Genomic DNA, 19,581 nt, shown 5'->3' with positions numbered 1-19,581 from the left:
AAAAATGTGTGAGTGCAATATATATTTTTCTTTGTATTTTGCCTCTGCTGTTATAGACATACTGCACTATATTAGTATTCCTGTCCCATTTTGTTTTCTCTTTTATATTGGTTCTATTGGATTCCACACAGGGATTTTATTTGTTAAGCGCTGCTTCCCTACATTCGCTGTTCTATTTGTATCAATGACCAGAAAGAAGAGACTCTGGTTTGGGAAGGTTGAGCTGCTGTACATCTAAGGAACAGGCACCAGAAGTCTCATTTGCTGCTATATCTGACACACACACATATATACTTATTAAACATTGTGCTCCTCTAATATAGCACTGACATACTCTGCAGAGCAATTCTGAGAGAGCGTGAGAGAACTGGAAGACCTCCCTGAATTTCACAAGGATCTACGGTAGATGGCAGATAGCGATAAACAAACCTGAAAGTATCTGGGGTGTTTTTTGTTTTTTAACCCTCGCAGGGGTGGCGTTGTGGTTAAGGTGTTAACCTTTTTTCTTTTTTGAAGGTTTGTTTCCTGCCAGGGTCGTACCCGCCTCATGTGATCTAGGGTAAATGACTTTCTTTGTGAGATTTCTTAGATTAAAATAAGAGCTTTGTGACAATGAGAGCGCTGGAAGTTCTGCTTCAGAGAAAGTGCCTGTTTTCATAACAGGAACTAAACCACAAACGTGCGGTGTGAAACACACCTGGAAGACAAGGGGGGGTGGGTGGAGGGGGTGCAGGGCTCACACACACCTTGATATGGGTGCTCCATTCCATCATCTGTCTGGACAGAATCATCTTGCTGCAGCTGCAGAGAGATATCACCCACGGCCCCCGCCAACTCGCTGAAGAAATCCGCCACCTCGGGGCAGCCTTGCAGCATAATGTAACGGTCCTGACGGTTGGTGAAGTAAGAGTCACTTAGATTGGCCCTGGGGGGATTATAAGAAATTAATATTTTACTAACACACACTAACAGCTTTATTCACCAAGGTAAGAATCGTCGAGAAATGTCAGGTCAAAATAGCCGAACTGTACACATTCTCCAAGTTGGCTATGCTTTTAGTTCCACTAGTTTGGGCTTCTAATTTAAATTCCCTTTAGTGATTAACTCAGCCTGTGTTTATTCATTAAATAATGTTCCCTTCAAGCAGTATGTCTGTGTGCAGCGTAGCAGTGATACAGTTACTGGGAAAGAGTTCCTATTAATCCCACCCTGCAGTCTGCCCGCAGTACCTTTTATTCAGAGTGCTGTGCTCAGTAATATCCATTTCCAAGTAATGTCCATGCTGGGCACCACCCACTGAGAGGGAACAGTGCTGGAAAGTTTACACTGATTTTGCACAAATTAGGTGCAAACTATTTCATCTAATCTTAGCTGAGCAAGTCCGTTATCCACTCACAACCTTACACCAAATACATCAATAGAGCATAAAATAACAATGGGGCCCATGGCTGCCACTCCACCCCATGCACTGATTTAATACAGTGAACAGAAATATAGCAGCCAATCCGAGAGAAGATTTGAGATGCATGCTGGGAGTACATTTCCTACAAGGCCAACCTAACCCCATTAGTGCTGGACGCTGTAAGTGAGCCCAAAGTAAGCGCCCACCCTGTGATGGACCCACCACAGCGACTGCCCCAACAGGAAGACAAGCAAGCAGCCGTATCACATGTACAAAGCTATCCACCCACCCACTTAAAATGACCGTGTCATCAAATAGATAGATCTTCATGTGCTGTAGGCCAATGGTCTCATTGAATCTCTCCGGAGTGAGCAGGCGCAGCAGGCCACGAAGGTTTGGCGTGTGGAAAAGGGAGACACGAACACGTTCTGGGAATCTACGGAGCAAAGGAAGTAACATGGTGCGCGAGTTCTTCCTGCCTGGGGAAGAGGAAACATGATGAGGGGAAAAAAAAAATGATTGTCCTGTCACTACAGGAATCAAAGATTACTGAGAATTTTAAGCGTTTTTTTGTTTTATTTTGTCAGGCTGTGCATCACCGTCCTCTTATGTGAAGAGAGAGTGTCTCGGTAATTACCATCTGACTTCCCAGCTCCCTGCTATCACATCAGAGGAGGGGTCACAACCTGTTCCAGGACTGCCACTGACCACGAGATCCTCTGGTGAAGTCCAGCAAGATGGATACCCGCAAATCACACGACTCTGGGCAGCGAAGTGTTTCCTCTATGGAATCAACCTGAGAGGGGAGACAGAAGTGAGGACATATGTCAGCATCATAATCAATAAGCTGTAAATAAAACACTTCAGGACAGAATCTAAGAATGCCAGATCAGCCTGGCACGTGGGGAACCCCTATAAAGACATGAATATTCCATATCCGACAGCAAGCTCCACCTCCCATGGGAAGGTTACATATCGAACAGTGAGCTCCACCTCCTATGGGAAGGTTACATATCTGACAGTGAGCTCCTCCTCCCTTGGGAGGGTTACATATCGGACAATGAGCTCCTCCTTCCCTGGGAGGGTTACATATCGGACAGTGAGCTTCTCCTTCCCTGGGAGGGTTACATATCGGACAGTGAGCTTCTCCTTCCCTGGGAGGGTTACATATCGGACAGTGAGCTTCTCCTTCCCTGGGAGGGTTACATAGACCGTGAGCTTCTCCTTCCCTGGGAGGGTTACATATCGGACAGTGAGCTTCTCCTTCCCTGGGAGGGTTACATATCGGACAGTGAGCTTCTCCTTCCCTGGGAGGGTTACATATCGGACAGTGAGCTTCTCCTTCCCTGGGAGGGTTACATATCGGACAGTGAGCTTCTCCTTCCCTGGGAGGGTTACATATCGGACAGTGAGCTCCTCCTTCCATGGGAGGGTTACATATCGGACAGTGAGCTCCTCCTTCCCTGGGAGGGTTACATATCGGACAGTGAGCTGCTCCTCCTCCCCTGGGAGGGTTACATATCGGACAGTGAGCTGCTCCTCCTCCCCTGGGAGGGTTACATATCGGACAGTGAGCTCCTCCTCCTCTGGGAGGGTTACATATCGGACAGTAAGCTCCTCCTCCCCTGGGAGGGTTACATATTGGACAGTAAGCTCCTCCGTCCCTGGGAGGCTTACATATTGGACAGTGAGCTCCTCCTTCCCCTGGGAGGGTTACATTTTGGACAGTGAGCTCATCCTCTCATTGGAAGCTTACATATTGGACAGTTAACTCCTCCTCCCATGGGAGAGGCCTCCGTGGAGTTCTGAAAAGTAAATTTTATAGTTTCACCCATGATCATCATATTACAGTGCATTCCACATGAATACATGCACTCCTACTGCCTGTTCATTGGTCCCAAACCCAGTCCTCACTGCACATCAAAGTGTAGGTTGTCATTACACCATAGGAGAAATGAATAAATACTTGACTGTTGGGGTGTCTTGTAACAGATATGGGAACCACTGACCTGGGTTACATTTCACCCCCCCACGTGCTGCTCACCAGCTCTTGCTCCAAATGACCTGTCCCCAGGTAAAGTGATGCCATTATGATGCGCTTCTTGGCCTTTTTAATCTGGGCCTGAGATAAAAGGGAAAGAAAGCAAGTATGAGATGTGGGCAACAACGAGCTCTGAATGGGTGGTTAGGATAGGAAACAAAGAATGGATAGTCCATAGTTATCTGATTGTATGGTTTCTTTCCTATCTCTAACATATTGATCAGAAAACACAAGAACACAAAATCCTAATAACTAGTGATCATTTTCTATGCCACGCTGAGGTCTTTCTTACCTTCATGACCTGGTAGAACTCATCTGGGGTATGAAGAACCTTTACACTCGAACTGGAGATACCAAACTCTGGAACCAGATTCCCAATCCACTGGAACCGATGAGCCCCTCGAGGACAAACACCGTTCACAGGGGGACGTTGGGATGCAATCTGAGGAGTACTGGGGGCCAGTAGTGGGGCCAAGAGGAACAGCGGAGTCCTATAGAAAGTAAGAAATTCACAAACAGGTTGCAGTGTAATCTGACGCAAAAAATAAAGAACAGAGAGCTTGCCCTCCGCTAAGAAAACTACAACCCATTGCTCCTGGAGCTTATTATTCTCTTTATGGTGGTGATAAGTCTACATAAGGGGTGCCTAGTGTTGCTAAGGACTGCAGCTCCCACAATGCTCGGGTAAGAGCTGACAACAGAAAGGTAAACGGGAGAGTACATTATAATTGTGTCAGTCTATAGGTGGGGGCGGCTCTCCTTTCTAAGGACGGGTTATTCAATCACCAGATCTTTCTCAGGCAGACTTCCAATGATGTGAAGACGGCTGGACATTATGAAATGAACATCGCAAAATAAATCATCACTGATCTAACTAGTCAGATGGAAAAGCCTGTGTGCTTTCTGGCAGACCACTGGAACCATTGCCCATATTACTAGAATATAAAACCAAAACCTCCACTTTCACTCAGGACATCAATGTAAAGAAACACAACCGCCCTCAGTTACACAAAAAAAAGGCATTTTCAAAGGTATTTTCAGTTCCGTCAGCGTACAGAAACCTGTAAATATAGACGCATTCCGTATGAGCAACCTGAGACTGTCAGTTTCATTTTTAATTCCGTCTGAAAGTTTATCTTAATTGTTTCAGGGAAATGATCCATTTCAGTCTAAAACAGAAGTTCTTCTCGAATGGAGAAAAAGAAAACAAAAGAACATAAAATCCATGGGAGAAATTGAAACTGAATGAGTGGAGGGCAAGGTGGTAACGGGCATTCTCAGTGCACTGTGCCCGGCATGGTGAGAGCTGCCACTGGCCTGGCATCGGCACGGAGGATGCTAATGGGAACAAACTGCAGGCGTTTATTAAAGGGACACTCCAAGTAAACACGTACTGACATATAGCAAAGAACACATCCACCCTATCCCACGTCTAGTGCAGACAAAACAAACCATGAGGGTACCAGGACTGTCAGAGACCTTTCCCAGATCCTGGGGATTGCTAGAACTAAATCAGAAGATAATTAAGTGCAGTAATGTCCTCAATTGTGTTACGTTTTTTCTTATTGGATGCTCTGAGAGCCAGTAATTGAGTTATACTGGCCCAGCAGCCACAAACCATTTATTTACACTTTCTTATTGCCTTTTCCTTGAGATAATATTGCAGTTGGGAGTTGGAGATTAGTTCTGGACGTTCCTATTTATTTTCATTACGTGAATTGAATGCAATTTATGTATAAATCCACTCTGTGGTATCCTTTCAGCACAAATAAAGTGTAATATTTGACACATATAAGATGGAGGTGGATAGATCATGTGTTTAATGAGTTTAAGAATTCAGCATTGAGTGTGTCGTTCCTGCAGTCCCCATGCAGCCCGGAGTGCAGTATCACATGTCTGTCAGAAGTAAAGCACCTGACGGGAAGTCACAGAACAGCTGCTTGTTATCTGGAACGAGCAAGCAGGGGTTTACTCGCTAAACAGCCAGCACAATTGCAGGCTAAGCTAGACCGGCTGCCACTATTACTAGGTTAGGGAACACTCCCAGCTATTTAAGCCTAGATTTTTACAGATTCATTGTTTAGTGAATAAACGTTATTAACTCTGCTATTTTGATTTTTTTTTTTTTCTCAACTGACTTCTAGTAAATAAACCCCAGCCTGTGGTCTGGTATGGCCACTTGCACTATGGGCATTTTAGAAGATAACGAGGCTGTTTAAGAATGGTTCAGTTAAAATGTCTGCAAGGTTTCTGAACCGGAAAACAAACTCGCCAGGCCTCCTGCCCCAAGCCTTACACCATGCACAATGCACAATATCTTCACGTTTCAGAAATAGACATTTTTAATTCTTTTATTTTGTTCAGTTAGCTACTCTTAAAAGGCACATTCATCTTAATGAAGTGGTTTTGGTGCACAGACGCTATCCATTTTTGGGACAATGTAAAACCATTTCTAGGAAAAGGCAATGTTTACATTTGTAACAGAACATGCAGGGTTAACAGCCACTAGCAGAAAATCCGTTTGATTTCCAGAGGTTTCATGTCTGGCGTCTCCACGCACAGCTTGATAAGAAGCATTTGTCTGCTGATTGCAACGCATACACACCCTGTCCCAAATCAAACAAAACACAAACGTTTAAATAAAAAAAATAAAAAAAACGTAAAGCAATACTCTAGTCTAAGCACCTGCATGACTTATGTTTTCAAGCTCTCGAAGGCAAGATAAAGCATCATATTTCTTAAAAGGTATCACGGGAGATGTCCTACATACAAAAGTACTCCGTTATATGGACTGTCCCCCGAAACAGGCAGCTGAAGGTGTCAGGAAATATCAGAGTATCTGCAGGCACAGAACAACGGAAGTCAATGCAAGATTTCTCAGCGCTAGCGCCACACATGCATGCGCATTACATCATGGACATCACTAGATTCACAGAGTGCATGCTCACTGTATACATTGATCAGACCACAGACAGCAAGGCCATAGGATCTAGAAACACTTTAATGAAAGCGGTGTTAGATGCTTGGAACAACCTTCCAGCTAAGGTGGTACAGACCATGTTATTGGTGCCTATTCAGTCAACACATGAAGTCGGAGGTGAGGCACTGTGTGAGCATGTGATGAGCTCTCAATCCAGCAGATGATTGTACTCAGCGACTCTTATTGTATCAGACAGAGACATACTCAGAGAATGCTCCTTTTACTGTAATTGCTGTAATACCGGCTATTTAACACGTCATGCTGAGGCCTTAGTAACAGTACATTAGCCAACAGGACCATTTCCCACCACAAACTCTACAAATAGCCGGGAGTTTCTCTGCAAACAGTAAGGTGTGTGGGACAGGCGATAAAATCCCCATGGAGAGGAATTGAGTAGAAGGCCCTGGGAAGTCCCAAAGTTTTCTAGCACCCATTGAAAACGACTTGCAGAACTGTAAGTAGCTCACTGAAACTTGGCAGAAAGGAGGAACCCGACGGAGAAGTGTGACCTCCTGTTCTAATATTGGCCAATTCTCAGAGAAATAGAAATGAATTAGAAATAACTAAAGATGGCGTGCACTCTGTACTTGCACAATATGGTTAATGCTGTGGTTTTATGATGTCATTTTGAAACAGACATAAAACAGCAGACATATACAGCTCACTCACCCACACGCCCCAAAACGTAAAGACGGCCGGCACGTTCCATCAATGTAGAGACGCTCATTAATAGTGATAAATTAGGACTCTTTGGCGGTTTATGTATGAAAAGTGTTATGTTCACTTTTTAAGCTTTTTAATTTGTGCTTCATTATTTGCTCCAAAATATTCCTTACGGTGTCTTCCGTCTTTATTTCTTACTCCATTTTGGTTCTCAAATTTCCTGCCATCATATTGGCCACTGTCAGAGCGGCGGGCTTTCTGTGACAAGAACGTAGCTTTTACATTCATCACTACTTTGTTTCGAGAAACTCTCCAAGCACCATAACCACTTTGATGGCGGTTTGACAGCTTACTTACAGTCCTGCCAGCCGTTCATTACTGCCATCCCTACTGCGAGAAGCTCCACTGAAACATTGCAATACTGAGCAGAGTCACATTTATTGGCTAGTGTGTGTGTGTTTGTGTAGTGGATGCATAGTGTGTGTGTGTTAACCGCGGCAATGCTCCAAGCTCACGAGGGGGGGGGGGGGAGAGGAGACATGGCTGGTTCAGGCAGGGGGGGGGAGAGGACATGGCTGGTTCGGGGGGGGGACATGGCTGGTTCGGGGGGGGGGACATGGCTGGTTCGGGGGGGGGGACATGGCTGGTTCGGGGGGGGGAGGACATGGCTGGTTCGGGGGGGGGGGGAGGACATGGCTGGTTCGGGGGGGGAGGACATGGCTGGTTCGGGGGGGAGGACATGGCTGGTTCGGGGGGGAGGACATGGCTGGTTCGGGGGGGGAGGACATGGCTGGTTCGGGGGGGGAGGACATGGCTGGTTCGGGGGGGGGAGGACATGGCTGGTTCGGGGGGGGGGGGGGGACATGGCTGGTTCGGGGGGGGGGGAGGACATGGCTGGTTCGGGGGGGGGGAGGACATGGCTGGTTCGGGGGGGGGAACACATGGCTGGTTCGGGGGGGGAACACATGGCTGGTTCGGGGGGGGAACACATGGCTGGTTCGGGGGGGGAACACATGGCTGGTTCGGGGGGGGAACACATGGCTGGTTCGGGGGGGGGAGGACATGGCTGGTTCGGGGAGGACATGGCTGGTTCGGGGGGGGAGGACATGGCTGGTTCGGGGGGGGAGGACATGGCTGGTTCGGGGGGGGAGGACATGGCTGGTTCGGGGGGGGAGGACATGGCTGGTTCGGGGGGGGGAGGAGGACATGGCTGGTTCGGGGGGGGGGAGAGGACATGGCTGGTTCGGGGGGGGGGAAGGACATGGCTGGTTGGGGGGGGGAGGACATGGCTGGTTCGGGGGGGGAGGACATGGCTGGTTCGGGGGGGGAGGACATGGCTGGTTCGGGGGGGGAGGACATGGCTGGTTCGGGGGGGGGGGAGGACATGGCTGGTTCGGGGGGGGGGGAGGACATGGCTGGTTCGGGGGGGGGGGAGGACATGGCTGGTTCGGGGGGGGGGGAGGACATGGCTGGTTCGGGGGGGGGGACATGGCTGGTTCAGGGGGGGGAATGTCTGGTTCAGGGGGGGGAATGTCTGGTTCAGGGGGGGGAATGTCTGGTTCAGGGGGGGGAATGTCTGGTTCAGGGGGGGGAATGTCTGGTTCAGGGGGGGGAATGTCTGGTTCAGGGGGGGGGGAGAAAGAGGACATGGCTGGTTCGGGGGGGACATGGCTGATTCGGGGATCGGGGGGGGAGGACATGGCTGGTTTGGGGGGGACGACGACACATGGCTGGTTCGGGGGGGAAGGACAGAGAGTGGTTATAATACAAACAGGAATCATTGACGATTGCTGGAAAAAAAATTCAACTGTCTGATTCATGAGAGAAGAGCTTCGTGGAGGGTTTCTTATAACAAAGCCAGGATTCCCAGAAGCTGCAGTTTGTTAATGCCATGTTAATGTAACAAGGGGTGAGTCACTAACTAAAACAGGAATTTCTCAATATATCCCATGCATCTTTACATGCAAGACTGCCAGAAACACGGGAAACCAGTCATTCCAGACAACTACACAATACAGGACAACTTGACACAAAGGCGCACCACTGGCAGAGACAGACATATACAGCTATCTAAACATTATATGTACCCAGCCATGTATGGTACAACCAGGAACTCCAGCTGTGTGTGCCAGGCAATCCAGATAATGGAACTCCAGCTGTGTGTGCCAGGCAATTCAGATAATGGAACTCCAGCTGTGTGTGCCAGGCAATCCAGATAGTGGAACTCCAGCTGTGTGTGCCAGGCAATCCAGATAATGGAACTCCAGCTGTGTGTGCCAGGCAATTCAGATAATGGAACTCCAGCTGTGTGTGCCAGGCAATCCAGATAGTGGAACTCCAGCTGTGTGTGCCAGGCAATCCAGATAATGGAACTCCAGCTGTGTGTGCCAGGCAATCCAGATAATGGAACTGCAGCTGTGTGTGCCAGGCAATCCAGATAGTGGAACTCCAGCTGTGTGTGCCAGGCAATCCAGATAGTGGAACTCCAGCCGTGTGTGCCAGGCAATCCAGATAGTGGAACTCCAGCCGTGTGTGCCAGGCAATCCAGATAGTGGAACTCCAGCTGTGTGTGCCAGGCAATCCAGATAGTGGAACTCCAGCTGTGTGTGCCAGGCAATCCAGATAGTGGAACTCCAGCTGTGTGTGCCAGGCAATCCAGATAGTGGAACTCCAGCTGTGTGTGCCAGGCAATCCAGATAATGGAACTCCAGATCCGTGTGCCAGGCAATCCAGATAATGGAACTCCAGATCCGTGTGCCAGGCAATCCAGATAATGGAACTCCAGCTGTGTGTGCCAGGCAATCCAGATAGTGGAACTCCAGCTGTGTGTGCCAGGCAATCCAGATAATGGAACTCCAGATCCGTGTGCCAGGCAATCCAGATAGTGGAACTCCAGATCCGTGTGCCAGGCAATCCAGATAGTGGAACTCCAGCTCCGTGTGTGCCAGGCAATCCAGATAATGGAACTCCAGCTGTGTGTGCCAGGCAATCCAGATAATGGAACTCCAGATCCGTGTGCCAGGCATTCCACAAAAAAGGAACTCCAGTTCAGAGTTCCACCCATTTCCTGATCTTCATAAGTCTCTCACCAGCAATACCCCCGTCCAACCCACTTCCTTTATTTTCAAGTCTCCCACTAGCTAAACACCCAATAAATCACTCAACTTCCTGATCTTCATGTTTACCACCAGCTATATCACCACCTAACCCCTCCACTTCCTGATTTTCATGTTTCCCACCAGCTACACCCCAACCCAACCGCTCCACTTCCTGATCTTCACGTTTCCCACCAGCTATACCCCCACCAATACAATGTGAGCAAGATATTACTTTGCTGCAGAGGGATTTAGATAGACTGGAGGACTGGGCACTCAAATGGCAGATGAAATTTAATGTTGAAAAATGCAAAGTTATGCACTTCGGCGTAAAGAATACACAAGCAACGTATACCCTTAATGGAAGCGAATTAGGGATAACAACACACGAAAAGGACTTGGGAATTGTTATAGACAACAAACTATGCAACAATGTGCAATGTCAATCAGCAGTGGCCAAGGCCAGTAGGGTATTGTCATGCATGAAAAAGGGCATTCATTCTCGGGACGAGAATATCATTTTGCCTCTTTATAAATCACTGGTAAGACCACACATTGAATATGCTGTGCAATTTTGGGCACCTGTTCTAAAGAAGGATATTACGGCACTAGAAAAAGTGCAGAGGCGGGCTACAAAATTAATAAAAGGAATGGAACATATCAGCTATGAAGAAAGGTTAACAAATTTAAACCTATTTAGTTTAGAAAAACGTCGCCTGAGAGGGGATATGATAACATTATACAAATATATTCGAGGCCAATACAAACCATTCTGTGGAAATCTATTCACAAACCGGACTTTACATAGGACACGAGGTCATGCGTTTAGACTAGAAGAAAGAAGATTTCATCTAAGGCAAAGGAAAGGTTTTTTTACTGTAAGAACAATCAGGATGTGGAATTATCTGCCTGAAGAAGTGGTTTTATCAGAGTCCATACAGATGTTCAAACAGCTCCTAGATGCATACTTGCAAAAACAGAATATTCAAGGATATAATCTTTCAATGTAGGGTAATAACTGCTTGATCCAAGGATAAATCTGACTGCCATTCTGGGGTCAAGAAGGAATTTTTTTCTTAGCTTGTTGCAAAATTGGAAGTGCTTTAAACTAGGTTTTTTTTGCCTTCTTTTGGATCAACAGCAAAAAACATATGTGAGGAAGGCTGAACTTGATGGACGCAAGTCTCTTTTCAGCTATGTAACTATGTAACCGCTCCACTTCCTGATCTTCATGTTTCCCACCAGCTATACCCCAACCCAACCGCTCCACTTCCTGATCTAAATATTTACCACCAGCTATACCCCCACCCAACCGCTCCACTTCCTGATCTTTATGTTTACCACCAGCTATACCCCCACCCAACCGCTCCACTTCCTGATCTTTATGTTTACCACCAGCTATAACCCCACCCAACCACCCACTTCCTTTATTTTCAAGTCTCCCACTAGCTAAACACCCAATAAATCACTCAACTTCCTGATCTTCATGTTTACCACCAGCTATATCACCACCTAACCCCTCCACTTCCTGATTTTCATGTTTCCCACCAGCTACACCCCAACCGCTTCACTTCCTGATCTTCACGTTTCCCACCAGCTATACCCCCACCCAACCGCTCCACTTCCTGATCTTCATGTTTCCCACCAGCTATACCCCAACCCAACCGCTCCACTTCCTGATCTAAATATTTACCACCAGCTATACCCCAACCCAACCGCTCCACTTCCTGATCTTAATATTTACCACCAGCTATACCCCCACCCAACTGCTGCACTTCCTGATCTTCATGTTTCCCACCAGCTATACCCCCACCCAACCACTCCACTTCCTGATCTTAAAAGTTTACCACCAGCTATACCCCCATCCAACTGTTGCACTTCTGGATCTTCATGTTTCCCACCAGCTATACCCTCCTCCCCCCCAAACCACTCTATTGAATAATGAAGCTTTGTTAAAGTGAAGTCATTGCTCTAGTAGATGTTTTATTATTGAAAAGCGCTGTGGAATATGTTGGAGCTCTATGAATTATAATAACAATAAATAGAATAAGGATGTTTACTCTATGCATAGGGCCCAGCAAATAGCCACTGGCTTTACAAATCTATACCAGACCAGTGGGTAACTCTCCAGATTGCCGGACGATGAGTGTGAGAGCGTGTAGATAGAGACATTCTACTGAAAGAGTCATCAATCCTGTGACAGAGATTGGGAGTCTATGCTGCTTGACAAAGAGTGGAATCAAAGATAATAAACTGCTATCCAGATATTAAAGTAGAGACTTTAAATTACAATGCCCATAACTGTACAGACAGGGTCACTGTGAGGCTGGCAAAATATCATGTGAGTTGTAGTTCTGGGGATCATCACCCAGGGGAAGCAAGGCAGGACATTTACGCATCATGGACGTGCCATTATCTAGAAAAAAAAATTCCGGACTCTTGTCTCCTGCTATCTGCAATGCGAGATACTGAACTCACATTGACTTCCAGAATGCAATGCAAGTGGGTGTTCGTTTAAGAGATTTGGATGCCACCGTCCAGACACCTGGAGGATACATGATCGCCCAGGATCTCAAGGCGTTGCCCTGGCTGTGGGAAGAGAGGCCTATGGACTCCGCGGCCAGAGGGATGCGGCACATTGCAGCAGCCGGGAAGAAATGCAAAATCCCCTATACCAGTCTGAACTGAGCCTGGATGCTACGTGAATTGGCTGAGCTGTTGGCACTGACAGGGTCGCTTATCCTGGCAGAGTACCTCGCAATATTTTAGTGCTTTGTAGCCGTATCTTGTTCTAATTCTGTTCTCCTCTACTACCTTACACATGCACTTACTCTATCCCTTACATCGCGCAGCTTGAGTCCAGTACAGGATCCCCTGGGTGGTTCTCCATCTCATTTACAACCCCTGTGCAGTCACAGGCATGGCCGCCTTTCCGGATGAGTATTCTGACTTCTCGGACGACCTCGCGACCGGACCGGAGGTAGATACCAATACTGCCCCACAGAACCCTCGCCAGTCTCCCCCACAAGCCGATACCACCCCAGTCACCACGGCGGTGCTGAAAGAACTGCTCGCTGGGGTACAACTCGCTCTGCAGGCAGACATGGCCCAGATCCGAACAGACCTACAAGGCCTGACAGGCCGCATGGGCGCCCTAGAACACGGCGCGACCCAGAACGCCAGACACACACAGCAGCTACAACAAAAGGTCTCTGAGCTGCAGAGACAGAATTTACAATTTGAAAAACAATTTGCCGCACTGGAAGACCAAAGAAGAAGCAAGAACATAAAGATCAGGGGCATAGCGGAGGAAACACCGGAAGCTGAATTGCCTCACCTTATACGACGGCTCCTCACAGCCCTCCTTCCACCTAAGTATGCCAAACAGGTAACCCCAGAGGGGATATTTCGCCTCCCACGGCCAGCCAGAGCCTCAGATACCCTACCCAGGGACATAATAGTGCGTCTCCCCAGCAACAAAGATAAAATGGCAGTGATGAACGCAGCCAGAAACCAGACCCCCTACATGTTTGAGGGCATGTCGCTCTCATTTTATACAGACCTGTCACGGTCCACAATGGCCTGGCGCCGCTCTCTCCAACCCTTCACTTCCCTGCTTCGCACACAAGCTATCACCTACAAATGGAGGAGCCCACATGCGCTACAAGTAAGCCACGAAAACAGCCAATACACGTTCAAGACATGCAGGGTGCACGCGACCTTCTGCCCACGTTGGGCCTGCGAAAGGACTCCTTACCATCAAGAGGGCAAAGACCGACCACAGCACCATCTGAGATGGGTGACCCAGCAACGTCGCTCCCATTTGTTCCCCGAGAGCTCACTGCCGCGAACTATGCAGCTGTCACGACCTGAGGGGACCAGAAGGCCGAATATGGGACTGTGACCGCATCTATATGGACTTCCCAGCATAACGTTAGATATAACACAAGTTGACTTACAAATTATTTCTGTTGTTGTTTTTCTTTTCTTTTTTATCCTCTCATTTATATATCTGCTTGGTAGGCACTGTTATCAGCCTCCCTTCCCTCCAGGTTTAAGGTAGATTCATCTTTTACCGCCCGGCCCTACCTTAGGCCTAAGCGAGACCGACTTACAAAGCGCAATGCGCACCTACCCTCTCAACATATGGGCTGAGATATGCTTTCACTCCCACAGCACCAGATGCCAAAGGGCACCGCACACTAGTCACTAACAGAGAACAGGCCACTGGTACAGCCCCACCCAGGGTTATAGGGTACTTACCAATAATTACCATGTCGTCAGACACGAGTTTCACTCCTTCCGCACAACGCTTATAATGCTACCGTCCACACTACACACATAAAGTGGTTCACCACCACACCTTAGCGCCGGTATGCATTTAAGGCAGGCCGAGCACACCTACGAAGGTATGGCCTTCGTCTCAACACTACGTACTCCACTTCATGTAGGTCTGCAGGACAACGTTATATAACCATATACAAGCTATAGCCATGTAATTGTTTTGTGTTGATTGTTACAGCTATCGTGGCTTTTCAAGCCAATTTGTTACACTGTGCAAATAAAATAAAGAATTAAAAAAAATAAAAATAAAAAAATAATAATAATTTGGACGCTTGCATCCCGGCATGTGACTTATCGCCATAGCTGTAATTAATCCTCTATAGTGGCGGATTTTCACAATTAAATGCAATTAGAATATAGCTGCTAGCACCTTGTACTGCCTGGCTATCTCCCGAACTCAAACGATCACAGATTGGAAGCGTTGCCCTCTGTACCTCTAAACATCCAATTTCTATAACTGTAAGGCACTGTGGAATATGCTGGCGCTATATAAATGTTGATAATAATGCTAATAATGTACATTTTATTGTCTACAATTGTGATGTGCAATTTTATTTTTGAAAGTGACACAAATAATGTAAAAGGAATTCATTCTTCCTTTGTGAAATTAGCTCAAAGGCTCATTCTTCAAATTCATTCAACTCTCCTCAGTGTCCAGGAGCCTCTGTCAGGTAAACCACGTAGTCTGAGCTGCTGGCAAAGAACTAATGATGTGGGCATCCACTGATAGGGCTAGCTCTGCCCGGTGGGGGGGGGGGTCATTGGATCAGTAGGAGCAGGAGGTGGAAGGCTGGCGTGAACCAATATATGGACAACTGAGGTACAAAGCCTGGCACCAAATGCACCCTCAAGGGGGCCACCACGTGGTAAGCCGCACGATACAGTCTACACAGACCGCGCCAAACACCTTCCCAGGCCGAAGGCCACAAGGAGTAAGCCTCCAAGGTACCTACCGCATCGCCGGAAGCTTGACCGCCGCTGGCGGCGACGTAACACCCAGGCTTCACGCAGCGCCCGACGAAGGGGAGATCCGGCCTCACTGAGACACCGAGTCTGCGGACCGCAGGTACAGGCCTTCACTCCGACCTGGGGCTGGATGGCGGCCCACACAAGCCCGCACCACTCAACTCCCCAACGGACTACCCCAGTCCACGCAGCAGCCTTCCCCAGCAGAGGGATCGGCTAATCGAGATCCCGCTGCCCCAAAGCCCCACTGCAGGCTGAGAATCTCTGGGGACAAGACCGGAATGGCCCATGACTATGCAACACGAACCCCCCTATCTGGCATAAGCGTCCCACTGGACTTGCTGCATAGCTATCTGCACGCTAATGAACCCTGATACCGCTGGACTCGCTGCTGTGACTCTTTAATGGACATGCTTTGTTTCGTAAGGGTTTGAATAGCTCACACTGTTCATACTTGAATGCCTAATACATGTTAAGCTTGGCAAACGCTCCAATCGCTGACCCTCACACTCCTGGAGTACGCTCGGTGTGTTAGACACTGATCAAAATGTTTTTTTTTTCCTTATCCTAGCAATAAGGTTAAGCTGTCGCTAAAGAATGTTAGCTACACTACTACATGTCTTTCCAGTTACTTATGTTTTGATCCCACATGGACCGTCCGTGGTTATCACTGCACATTAAACCCCTTGTTTAGCCAACTTCAGTCTGGTCCTGTCGGCCTAGCATCTCTTTAGCCTGTTACTACTTGATAGGGTCGCTGCGAGCTGCCCGGACGTTAGACCATAATATGGGCTGGTTGGATGACTAGGTACCTCATCCATGCACTGTTAACATATAACCTAGAAGAACGGGGCTGACTAACTACCCAACACACTAATTTCACACTGACTGTGAGGTCGTGAGAATAGCATACTCTAAGCCCTGATGTACCCACACTATAGTTAAACATGCATCCCAAGTTAACACGAGACATCACTATACTAGAAAGGTACTGCTTTAACACTATCGCTGTATTTTCCCTTGATCTAGACTCGCAAAAAATTTAAAAATGAGGCATCACTATCCTGGAAATGTTATATAATTTTGCCACATGATGTATCAATCCTATGCTGTTAAATACTCGTACATTTCCCTTGCTTTTCTTCTGTACCCCATCCTATATGCCTTTAATAAAGAAAGATTGACAAAAAAAAAAATGCACCCTCAAATCCAACTGTTACCCCACTTAAAATTAAAATAAAAAGATGGAGAATGAGACTAATCTGTCCAACCTGATCAACGGCTTCCTTCATTTAAATTTAGTTCCTGAGTAAGAACCTCTAAACGTCACTACAGTGAGGACTCGGCCAGATTACGCCATGTTACTTCTCTGAATGGCTTTATTGGACTTTCGGCATATTACTACAGTGTTCATTTACTTACCTTTGAAATAAATGAACGTTTAATGTCAGAACTCATTTTCTGAGGATTGCTATATAACCAGTTAAGTCAAACAATTAATCTAAACCTGTTCTAAAACCTCTAAAATATCATGAATGGGCAATCAGAGACTGATAGCCATATCTCCTCGCAGGATTCAATATTGGCAAGGGCTGGGACTTGCAAAGAATGTCTGGAAACCTATGCAAGACCATGATTTATAGGAAACCGTCATACTACTCGGAGTGAGAGTACGGTGTGTGCTTGAAGTGTCTATTTGCATACAGTTGCGATTTCAAGCCTTCTATTCTTGGAATTAACTTCCACATATGACTGAACTTACTATTCTTCTTTCACAAGCCCAAAATGTCACATCTTATCACCCTTTGTTGATTGTGTTTCAAAACAATACAATGTTTTAAGAATCAAAGATAAGGTTTAGGAAGATTACATTTTGATTTGCTTGCCAGTTGATATCTTCTCTTAATAATTGATCCTGACCAACACTTTTAATGGAGAGATAAAATGATTTCAACTGTCTCACTATAGCTCCTCCAGGACTGTCAAAGTTAGAGATTTACCTATGACTGGTCCTGTAGGTGTTAAGGAAGACAGTCAAACAGGCGTAACAGCAAAAAGTACAGAAGAATTAGAACAGCAAGAATAAAAGATCATGAATGTCATGGAGACCGTAATTACAGAGGACAGCAAGTGTAATGGGAGAATTAATGAGGACCGCGAGAGTAACTGATGCAGTGAGTTTATACAAGACTGCTTACAACGGGATGCAGCAAGTATCGAGGACTGTTTACAACGGGATGCAGCAAGTATCGAGGACTGTTTGTAATGGGATGCAGTAAGTATCGAGGACTGTTTACAACGGAATGCAGCAAGTATCGAGGACTGCTTACAACGGAATGCAGCAAGTATCGAGGACTGTTTACAACGGGATGCAGCAAGTATCGAGGACTGTTTACAACGGGATGCAGCAAGTATCGAGGACTGTTTGTAATGGGATGCAGTAAGTATCGAGGACTGTTTACAACGGAATGCAGCAAGTATCGAGGACTGCTTACAACGGGATGCAGCAAGTATCGAGGACTGTTTACAACGGGATGCAGCAAGTATCGAGGACTGTTTGTAATGGGATGCAGTAAGTATCGAGGACTGTTTACAACGGAATGCAGCAAGTATCGAGGACTGCTTACAACGGGATGCAGCAAGTATCGAGGACTGTTTACAACGGAATGCAGCAAGTATCGAGGACTGCTTACAACGGAATGCAGCAAGTATCGAGGACTGCTTACAACGGAATGCAGCAAGTATCGAGGACTGCTTACAACGGAATGCAGCAAGTATCGAGGACTGCTTACAACGGAATGCAGCAAGTATCGAGGACTGTTTACAACGGGATGCAGCAAGTATCGAGGACTGTTTACAACGGGATGCAGCAAGTATCGAGGACTGTTTACAACGGGATGCAGCAAGTATCGAGGACTGTTTGTAATGGGATGCAGTAAGTATCGAGGACTGTTTACAACGGAATGCAGCAAGTATCGAGGACTGCTTACAACGGAATGCAGCAAGTATCGAGGACTGTTTACAACGGGATGCAGCAAGTATCGAGGACTGTTTACAACGGGATGCAGCAAGTATCGAGGACTGTTTGTAATGGGATGCAGTAAGTATCGAGGACTGTTTACAACGGAATGCAGCAAGTATCGAGGACTGCTTACAACGGGATGCAGCAAGTATCGAGGACTGTTTACAACGGGATGCAGCAAGTATCGAGGACTGTTTGTAATGGGATGCAGTAAGTATCGAGGACTGTTTACAACGGAATGCAGCAAGTATCGAGGACTGCTTACAACGGAATGCAGCAAGTATCGAGGACTGCTTACAACGGAATGCAGCAAGTATCGAGGACTGCTTACAACGGGATGCAGCAAGTATCGAGGACTGCTTACAACGGGATGCAGCAAGTATCGAGGACTGTTTACAACGGGATGCAGCAAGTATCGAGGACTGTTTGTAATGGGATGCAGTAAGTATCGAGGACTGTTTGTAACAGGATGCAGTAAGTATCGAGGACTGTTTGTAATGGGATGCAGTAAGTATCGAGGACTGTTTGTAACAGGATGTAGCAAGGCCACCGAGAATAGGACACGCCACCGAGAATAGGACACGCCACCGAGAATAGGACACGCCACCGAGAATAGGATAGGCCACTGAGATGGTGTTCATATCCCACAAGGGTCTCTAAACATATGTTTGTAACAACAACACAGAAAGTTAAAAACGGCATGAAATGTGTAAAGGTACATTACTGGATACGGCATTACCTGCTGGTAGATTGCAAACAGTATTAGAGCACTCATCCAGTCTGCTGAAGTTCACTTTGACGTGCACATACCTGATAAAATACAATATAAACCCTCTCTCTCTGTGTCCCCTACTTTCTGTATTCATTATAAAGCAGGACAGGAAAGTCAGGTGTCATTCATTCTGAGTGAGACAGTTCCACCTCCTCTTCTCTCACTTCCAACAGGAAGCAGACAGATAGGGCAGCCCCCCGCGGCAAAGAGCACACGGTGGGAAGCACAGAGTCCGCAACGGGAAGCATTGAGTGCCCAGCGGGAAGCATAGAGCCCCCAACAGGAAGCACAGAGAA

The 19,581-nt window shown here is 47.0% G+C and overlaps 1 protein-coding gene across 2 annotated transcripts in view; it reads right to left on the bottom strand.

Annotated features, from left to right (window-relative positions):
- Positions 1 to 19,581, bottom strand: part of PGS1 (phosphatidylglycerophosphate synthase 1) — a 45,964-nt gene that overhangs the window by 14,140 nt on the left and 12,243 nt on the right. For both annotated transcript variants that reach the window (XM_063456355.1, XM_063456356.1), the window contains exons 2-6: positions 3,736 to 3,934; positions 3,447 to 3,524; positions 2,111 to 2,198; positions 1,692 to 1,881; positions 747 to 925 (exon numbers count right to left, since the gene is read on the bottom strand). In XM_063456355.1, coding sequence (XP_063312425.1) covers positions 747 to 925; positions 1,692 to 1,881; positions 2,111 to 2,198; positions 3,447 to 3,524; positions 3,736 to 3,934 — 734 coding nt within the window. The remainder of the gene's footprint in view (positions 1 to 746; positions 926 to 1,691; positions 1,882 to 2,110; positions 2,199 to 3,446; positions 3,525 to 3,735; positions 3,935 to 19,581) is intronic.

This window comes from Pelobates fuscus, chromosome 5 (assembly GCF_036172605.1).
Source record: "Pelobates fuscus isolate aPelFus1 chromosome 5, aPelFus1.pri, whole genome shotgun sequence".
Classification (NCBI taxonomy): domain Eukaryota; kingdom Metazoa; phylum Chordata; class Amphibia; order Anura; family Pelobatidae; genus Pelobates; species Pelobates fuscus.
The sequence above is the reverse complement of the archived record's forward strand: the minus strand, read 5'-3'. Positions and strand labels throughout refer to the sequence as shown.